This window comes from Glycine soja, chromosome 19 (genome assembly GCF_004193775.1).
Source record: "Glycine soja cultivar W05 chromosome 19, ASM419377v2, whole genome shotgun sequence".
Taxonomy (NCBI): domain Eukaryota; kingdom Viridiplantae; phylum Streptophyta; class Magnoliopsida; order Fabales; family Fabaceae; genus Glycine; species Glycine soja.
In genome coordinates, this window is record NC_041020.1 from 46,913,416 (window position 1) to 46,922,995 (window position 9,580).

At 32.4% G+C, this 9,580-nt stretch overlaps 1 protein-coding gene across 1 annotated transcript; it reads right to left on the bottom strand.

Moving 5' to 3' along the window:
- Positions 1 to 2,506: 2,506 nt before the first annotated feature.
- Positions 2,507 to 7,811, bottom strand: LOC114398268 (DNA replication licensing factor MCM7-like). The gene is made up of 15 exons (XM_028360447.1): positions 7,684 to 7,811; positions 7,470 to 7,537; positions 7,339 to 7,398; positions 7,036 to 7,259; positions 6,653 to 6,830; positions 6,203 to 6,325; positions 5,982 to 6,071; positions 5,722 to 5,864; positions 5,376 to 5,553; positions 4,930 to 5,121; positions 4,504 to 4,676; positions 4,202 to 4,405; positions 3,849 to 4,014; positions 3,337 to 3,558; positions 2,507 to 2,886 (listed from the first exon to the last, which is right to left on the bottom strand). Exons 1-15 carry the CDS (start codon positions 7,718 to 7,720, stop codon positions 2,782 to 2,784), a joined length of 2,163 nt encoding a protein of 720 aa, XP_028216248.1. The 5' UTR covers positions 7,721 to 7,811; the 3' UTR covers positions 2,507 to 2,781.
- Between the last annotated feature and the right edge of the window lie 1,769 nt (positions 7,812 to 9,580).

Sequence of the window (9,580 nt, forward strand, 5' to 3'; positions counted from 1 at the left end):
CCAATCTTTTTTTTTTCATAGAATAAATTCCACTAATGTATACTATATTTGAATTTCCATTAAATTAAAATATGGAAAAGGATATTCATCCCACTCAATGCCCAACGACCACCCGAAGAGTGTGAAAAGTCAAGCAATGAAAAACCCTTGTGAGGTATGAAATGTTTGGTTGTTGAGGACATTGTTTTGTTACGTAGGATAACTAAGTCTACTCTGGATTGGTTGGTTTGGTGCTTTTGTCATGGAATGTGAGAATGGTGAACAAGCTGTTCAAATAGTTGAAGAATGTCTAACTAGGAATTCTTCCAAACAGCCTCCACATGATTTCATCTTAATGGACTGCCAGGTAGTAATGTCTGTATATTATGATTTCGACTTTTAATTTGGTTATTTCATGGTCTTGTGGGCAATTTCTTCCTTTCTTTTTCTTCATATTTTGATTTTTCTTATATTTTTTTATCTTAGTTTGTTAGTTTTGTTAGTATTGAAGTATAAGTGTGTGAGGTGAAATATTAATAAGAATAAAAAGATTTATAAATCTTAGTAAAACCTATAAATTTGAGTTTTAAAATTTTGAATTAAGGTATAATGTTAGATTTATTTATTATTAATAATTTATTAGTGTAAATTTTTCTAGTGTTTATCTTCGTCATTTTTTTCTTTTTGATATTGCTTATTTGGTTTGTTGTTTTCTATTAAGAAATATATGAATTGGATTGGCATCGCTTTAAGCAACTATTCCTATTTTAAATATTGTGCAATTGATTATAAAACCATATGTTTGTTTGGAAGTATAATTATGCATGCTTGAAGTACATAACCACTAAGATGACTAATCATTGGTGCTATGAACTTAACTAGTAGTTTTGGTGATTTAACAGATGTCGATTCGATAATGGATGGATATGAGGCTACGAGACAGATAAGGGAGATTGAGAAGTCTCATGGTGTTCACATTCCTATTTTTGCATTAACGGCTAATACACGGGAAGAGACAAAATTGTCCATTGAAGCTGAAATGGACGATCACTTAATCAAACCCATCAACAAAGAGGCTTTGCTTAAAGCCATCAAAAGAATATATACTAAAGAGTGAACAACAAATAATTTCTTATTCAATTTTTTTATATGATTGTCATCAAAATTTTAAATTAAACAATGACACATTAGATATCTTTTTCCAACATTAAATAGCCTATATTTAAAAAAGGAGAAATTTAAAAAGCATTAACGTGTCATGGTTTAATTTGAAAATTTGATGGTAATGACATTAAAAAAATTCTTTTAAGTATTGTCTTTTTTTAATTGTTTATAGATTTTTTATGAACAGTTGTTTATAAATATAATATGCACAAAAGCATAATCATGGACTATGTGCCTTTAAGTAGGATTTAAGATAATTGCACATATATAATGGAAATAGCTCAAATTGCTAATTTTATTAATGTGCATGCGTTAACTATGTATTTTGAAGAAATTGAAACTTATCTCTGAATGGTCAAATATAGGAATGCCCTGTAAGTTTGTAAATGATCCTATAATTGAAGAAATTGGAACTCTTTGAAACAACATGCATAATGAAAAACGTTAAAAAGGGAAAAAGAAGTTCAACCTTTCAACTTCTGCTGGGTTTCAGTTTCACCAAAAACAATTTTACGAAAACATACTATTTTTTTTTTTAGCTTTCAAGTTGCTTTTAAATTAAAATTAAAAATAAGAGGTTAAAAAGAAAAGTGAAAATTGTTTGTCAATTTTTTTTTAGCTTAAAAGTAGCTTTTAGGCAAAAAGTTGTTTCGTAAAATCTTTAAAAACTCCAATTAACTTGTCTAATGAAAAAATATATGTTTGAAAATATTGTATATTTACATGTGACGACTCCTATCTTCACATCTAATTAATTTGGTGTATATTTGACTTAGAGAGACAAAGAGAAAAAATTCTTTACAGGACCCCTATCGTGTTCTTTAGATCTTCAATTCTTTCATCCTTCGAGTCTCTCAAAGCCTTCCTCTTAAGCTTTTAGAAAAAAGGTTATAGTTTAGAGAAAAGGATATAGCAAAACCTCTGCAACCCAATGTCTTGTCCTTTACGTAGTGAATTAGGCTTTTGAACCGTCATCCCCCTAACCTAGGTCCAACGAGGGTTAAAAAACATTAAAATTCCATGGAACCGTATTTTTCCGTCTAAACCAAGAAAAGCTTAAAACAGATTAGCAGTTCTTAAACTCATTTGTAGAATTTAAGACAATTAAGAAAATATTGTAGACAACTTTTATCGTGCTTCGTGCATTAAAAAAAAAACGAGTTACTGTATATTTTCTTGATTTTCTCGACTTCCCCCTTTTATTTTATTAAGTTGATTCCACACTTTATAGTACTTTCAATTTTATTTTATCCATCTGTAATTAATATCTATACATCTGCAGTATTATGTTTTCATTTTGCTTTTATCTTTATCCTCTACGCCTCTGCTGTCTTATGATGAAAACTTATTTTTGGCGAGTCAATGACATTTCTAACTACAGATGCATTTGACTAAACACGTTGCATGCGAAGCTTGTACCTTCGATCAAGAAGTAGTACTAACTTTAAGCATACAAATTGAAATTAGCAGTTACTGTACTCAAAAGTATAAAAAAAAAATGCAAATCTAACTGTAACAATACAAACAACCTAAATCAAACTAAAAAACCAAAGTGCAAAATATGATTCCTTAAGTCCACCAAGCACTCTTGTCCCCGCTTTCTAGAAACCATGTTTTAATGGGGGGAAAAGAAAGGCATCAAGCGTCAATAAATCTTATGTCAAAGGTGTGAGGATGTATCTGCCATACATTTAATGCTGCATACTCCTCCAAGCACTCTTTCAACTGGGCTTCGCTGTACCCCTGTTTGAAAGCCAAAAGTTCCAAGGTTAGAATAAACAGCAAACTTATTTGACAGGCAGGGCCTTGCTCTGTCTTCACACAACAAAAACAAAATACTAAGTGCTAACACATTTAGTTAACAGCCAAGTATCAGTAATTTAATTACAGAGAGGATAAAAAAAATAATAGGTGTATTTTGGAAAAACAAGGAATAGTATTTACGCAAACTAGGCCAGTTTAAAAACATTCCCTTACCATTTCTTAGTTCATTAGATAACATTCATTTTACTACTCTTTATTCAATGAAATAAACTAATCCTTTAATTGTTCCATGATCTTTTTTGATTGTTGAGTTCCTCAGTTTCATCAGTCAAACTTGAATCTAGACCGTTCTCAAGTTTGACGCAAAAATCATCTTCTACAATACTACACAATGGACAGTATTCAACTTTGAGCAGTATATGTACTTACCTTCCTAGATATCCAGTTCAGTGCATGGGCATAGCTGACGTCCATTCGGTTACCTCTAGCTGCTTCATCTCGCAGTATGGAATAGATATCAGATATGGCATCCAGACCAGATTTTTGACGATCTTCGGAGTACAAAGAGAATTTTGACATCTGCATTAACCTCAGTGCTTCGTCCACGTCACTCTGAGCAACAGTCTCGGAAAAACGGAGTCTTGCTAGTGCCTGTTTAGAAATTAAAAATGGAATAGCATTTGCTTAGACAATATACAACCAAAAAATAATCAGACGCGTACTATTACTTCACATTGCGGACTTAAAGGCATTAGCCAACCTAAGTAATAACAGATATTTAAAGCCAAAAATTATTAACCAACACCTAAATCAGTTTTAATTTTAAGAACTGCATGTGGAGTTACGTATGTACATAAATCATTAACCCAAAAAGAAAAGTCAATATAACCTAAATGTCTAATTTCACTGCTCTCTTTTGTGGGGAAAAGATGAAGACTTACAGCTGATATGCGGAGAATACTGAGCAATGTCCTGACAGTAGTATAGGAATGTGGAGCATTGGACCTTGCTTCTTCTTGACGAATGCAGGAGTAGGCAGTAGCAATATACTCTTCAAGTTCCCTGGGGACACTAGGAGACAATCTTCTTGCAGCTGATATGTATGCACTAGATAAAAGCAACACATTTTAATTTGTATTAGTTTCCTTTTACTAGCAAACAGAACATTGGCACAATCTCCTATGTGTAACTATATGAGCAGTCAGAAATCAGAATAAACATACAATCAATGAGCAACATATATCACCATATACTCCAGTGTCTAATCTTATTAAAAAGATTAAACTGTACTTACCGTAGAACAGATGGTTCAAGAGGAGTGAATCCTAGAGCAGGAGACTCCTTATTTTGGTGAACATATACAACATGCCTAGCCATTTCAAGATCATTATCCATATCAGCTCGATCAAGGATTAACCACAGAAGATCAAACCTTGATAGGAGGGCATGAGGAAGATTAATATTTTCAGCTGGAGTTCTTCTCAGATCATATCTTCCCCTTCACAATAAAATATGGATGAATTAGATTTTTAAAGCACAGGTTTGCACATCTACGAGATCATGTCTGCAACTGATAAGGTGAAAAGTAATTAATACCAAGCTGGATTAGCAGCAGCAAGGACAGCGGTTCTTGCATTCAGCGATGTAGTGATCCCAGCCTTGGCAATGCTAACAGTCTGTTGTTCCATAACTTCATGTATAGCCGTACGATCGGATTCGTCCATCTTGTCAAATTCATCAATGGCACATATGCCCATATCCGCTAACACCTGAAATTTAGAATGTTCTTTTATAAAATCCACTTATAACTGGAAACAACTAGTTAAAAGAACATAGATTGTATTAATATAGGAGCTAAAGAAGTAATGTGATGCATGACTTATTTCCCATCTTACTTTTGCAAGTATTGTCAACATTTCATGTGTATTTTAGCAGATTTTTTCTAGTTTTCTCAACCTAACATATCCCAGCACAATAAGGATGGAAGGAACTGTTGTACTTAAGAAAGGAGGCTTCCATTACCAATGCTCCACCTTCAAGAACCATCTCATTTGTCACTGGATCTTTCTGAACAGCAGCAGTTAGACCAACTCCACTACTTCCTCTGCCAGTAGTGTACACCCCTCTGGGTGCTACATTGATTATGTGTTTAAGGAGCTGACTCTTGGCAACACCAGGATCACCCATCAAACATATATGTAAATCTCCTCTAATCTGCAATTAAATAAAGTTGATGTTTAGTAGTTTAATTGTGCACATGTATAGCATATACACAATAAATCAAACAAAATGCAAAATAGGCTTAACCACAGAAAGTATGACTAATAGCATTTGAGTGAGGGAGAGGAAAAACACTAATTCCATACTTGAATTTTAAACACTGTGTCATTGTAATTTTGCAAATGACACCATGCTTTAATCCCTACTAATTCAAACATGTGGTTTTATTTATATGCATAGTTCATTACCTTCATTCCATCGTTCAACGTACGATGGGGAGCACCAACAAGGAGAAGAAGCAGTGCTTTTTTAATGTCGTCATGTCCAAATATTTCAGGAGCAAGTGATCGTGACAATTTATTGTAGATGTCACCATCCTCTGCTAATCGTGCAATCTGCTCTTCCTCATCTCCTCTAAACTCATATCTATGACAGAATAAATCAGTTAAGCGGTTGTTGTTTCCCCCAAACTATTTTAATTAGCTTAACTAGTAGATATGTATTATGTTCAAGCAAGCCAAAATAATATCATACTTAGTGTGGGTAAAAAAATGGTGCCAATTATTATCAGTCAAGGTCTGAAAGCTAACTTACTCTTCATATTTTTTCTTGAAATGAGTTACAGACATGGCCTCTAAGTAAGTGTCAGCAACTAAGCCCGCACGCATTGCTCGAAAACCAGTGTAAGGTATAGGAAGAAAAATCCCAGATAATTCAACCACATCACCTGGAGCCACCTGACAATGTACAACAACCATGAGTTAATAAACTGTAGTTAATTAGCCATTAAATTTCTACTTGATAACATATGGAGCAAGTATTAGTTTAATGCCAATTGGCAGGAAATAACCAACCTTTCTCGTGAGTTCTCCTCTTAAATGAACAGTCATTGTTCGTGGAATATGGCCTTTTGGGACATGTTCAGCTAATTCTTGAATTTTGGCCTGCATTTTAACCATATCACAAATCTCTTACCATTTTACACTAGAGTAAATAAGCAGTTGTATGAACTATAAAGAACAACATGAAAAAAAAGTGAATAAATATATTTTGATGACTGAAGCAGAGAGCAAACCTCTTGAAATCTCAAAAATTTTGATGCTCTATGTTGAAGGATAACATTCCCCTTTCTTCTATTTGTATCACAGCGCTTTGATGGGCATTCAAACAAGGGCATGAAGACTCGAGCAGTTACTTCCTGTTTAGGAAGGGGAGAAAATAACAATGTCAAGGAGCTACTGGCATGTAAACTCCACAATGGTCTAGCCATATCCCACCAAAGAAAATATTAATCCACAACAAGAACCTAACAAGGTTTGATAGATAGTTATAATCCTTTAAATATTGTAGTTCAACATCCTGGCAATCAAATCGTGCTGGCAGAGAGAAAATTCAAAAACTGTAATGGACCTTTTTTCGAAATCACACCAAGCAAATCACATGCAATGGTTCTTTTATTTGCTATTTTCTGCATAAAATCTAAGTGTCTAAATTGTGCAGTTCAAGCAGTCATTTCATCAATCACCTGGTAAATTTCAAATCCACAATCCTCGCATGTGTATACAGCCACTTTCATCAATGGTTTAACATCAGAACATCGTGTCACAATACCAGAAATTCTTACAAGCTGACCAATGTTCAAAGCTTTAACCTCCCTGATTGTAGAGGGTCGTCCTTTTGAAGATGCTTTAATATAAAGCTCACTGCAATACACTCACGAGGTCAGATTAGGACTGCCACATAAAAGCTACAGCATAAACACCATACCGTGTCAGACATTTTTTTACCATCACATAATACTAATGCCCATCTGATTTCCAAACAAAACATACTGAATGAAACAATTTTCTGCAATTACAGTTACACAACCCCTAAAAATTGAATGAAAAGGAAGGAGGTGAATCTCACTAGTAACGCTTGATTTCAGCAGGCATCTTCTGACGTGGATCGGAACCGTCGGTGCCTTCTGCTCCTTCATCAGATCTCTGAGTCATCAATATGTCATGATCATCATCTGTGAAGTCCTCGGTGGGCTCCGGCATGAGTTCATCAATTGCATTGGAAAAAATCCCAATATACCTTCGAGTATTATCAGTAACACGGCTCAGAAATTCCTCATCTAGATCTTTGTACTGAAATCCCCAAAGAAGAAAATTAACAGAGTCCATGATTTTGATTAGAATCGTGTGACAGAGGAGTAGCAAATCTTACATTAAATAAGTCCTCAAGGTCGATCTGGACTGCTCGAGTTTTGTGGTTTGCAACATCTTGCTGAAAACATTTGAGAGAATAAAGGAATCAGGTTAAAGGTCAACAAGAGAAGCATGGAAAAAAAAACTCACCAGGATGTTCATGTATTTGGCTTCGCCATTGGCGTCTGCAAAGTTGGAAAGGAAATCCTTCGCCAGAGCTGAAGAACAAACATTAGGTTTAATTTAACCAAATCAAAACCCTAAATCTAAAGAAATTTGATCGGGGAGAAGGAAGAAGAAAGGGAAAGTTTACCGCAATAACCCTAATCGAAAAACAAAAACAGATTAGGGGGAAACCGTTTACCTGTGTCTGCATCGAAATTGAGGTCCTTGGTGCTCATGGTGGCGAAGTTGGCTACAGAGTGAGAGTGAGAGTGAGAGCGAGAAGCGGGAAAATGCACCAAGGAATTGAGTCTGAGAATTGGGCGCGAAACTATATAAACAAGAAGACAACTTGGCGGGAAAAAGAACAGCTTCTAGGTCTACGATACGCTGCGATCGGGTACACGGTAAGAACACTAGAACCGTCTATCTAGTGGTGGAGTATCATAACGTTCCACTAGATAAAACATTCATGGCTGGAGAGATTCAAACCCGGACTCAAACACGTAACATGAATTTAATACCTCGAAATTCTTAATATAAAATTAACAAAGGGTGCTAATTTTGTTTAATACTATCATTTTAAATTAATATATATAATATATTTATTATTTATTATATATTTTTGTTATTTTATATGCATATTATATATAAATTATTATATATTCAAATACACGGTTGTCTAAACTTTGAAGAAACAAACACAATTAATGTTAAAAAATACGTGTTGTTGTAAAAGAAAATCTAGTGAGTAGCATAATATTTTTTATTTAGTAGATTTTAGAAATAATTAATGAGACTTTTTCCTAAAAAAATATGGTTAATGTAGAAACCAAATTTTATTATAAGTTCATGAAATTTTTTTATTTGTGAAATGGATGTTTGACATATTTGTAATAATGTTTTTTCAATATTTAATTTGTTTGATGTGTAAATATATTTTCTTTTAATTTTTTTTATAGATTATTAATGTAATTAATGTTTTAAATGTATAATTATGAATATGTTATATAAATCTTGAATTTAATTTCTATGTATCTTAAGTATAAAATATTTCACATTGATAATAAATTAAAAATAATGGTTGACATTATTTTTAAAATATTGTAGAAGTTCACAAACTTACTGTACGTTATGATTGAATGATTAAATTTATGTGCACAATCAACTTATACATTGTGTTTCTCCTGAAATTTAATGTGTATATATTTGTTGAAAGAATTTAATTTAATTTATTGTCTAGAATGTTGTTTTTGCCTTGTATTTAGTGCCAACTACAGGGTTACGTACCGGGTTACGTACTGAGAGAATACATAGGGATTAGTTTATTGTATAAAAAATAAGATCATATATCTCTTCTTTGTAAGAAATAGTAAAATCTTTCAATTATATGTGAATGTAGGTCATGTTGATTAAATCATGTAAATTATGTATTTTTATTTTCTCTATTTTTTTAAGTAATAAAAATCTTTGGTGTAATTTCATATTTTTTTAGGTAAATAGGAGTTAAAGAAATCTAACTAAGTTGATTAAATATGTTACATGAGCTATTGTAAATCTTTTTGACACTGTTTCTAATTTTCATAAATAAAAAAAACATAACAATTAAAAGGAATATGACCCATATTGCGATATAAGACAAGTTTTGTTTGTCAAAGTTGAAGAGTTTTTTTTTTTTTTTGTTATCAAGATGGTATAATTTTTTCAATTAATCATAAAAATAGGTAGACTTTAAAAAAAATACCAAAATGGATAAGTTGTCTTTTGCAAGATAATTTCAAGTATAAAAAGATTGTGTTTCAAAACACAAATTACCGTGTGTTTCTAAGAGTTGTTGCCTCTTTCCATGAATGAATATCTATATAAAGACTAAATTAAAACACTTTTTTCTAATAATCTAATATCATCATTAAAATTATTCATAAATTCAAAATGTAATTTATATATGCATATATATATATATATATGAATTTTAATTATATAAAATAAACATTTTGTAGAATACAAGCTAAAACACTAATTAAATATTAGATTTAATATAAAAGATACTAGTTAACTATTAAAATTATTAGAAAACGTAAGGAAAACTTGGTCTTTGA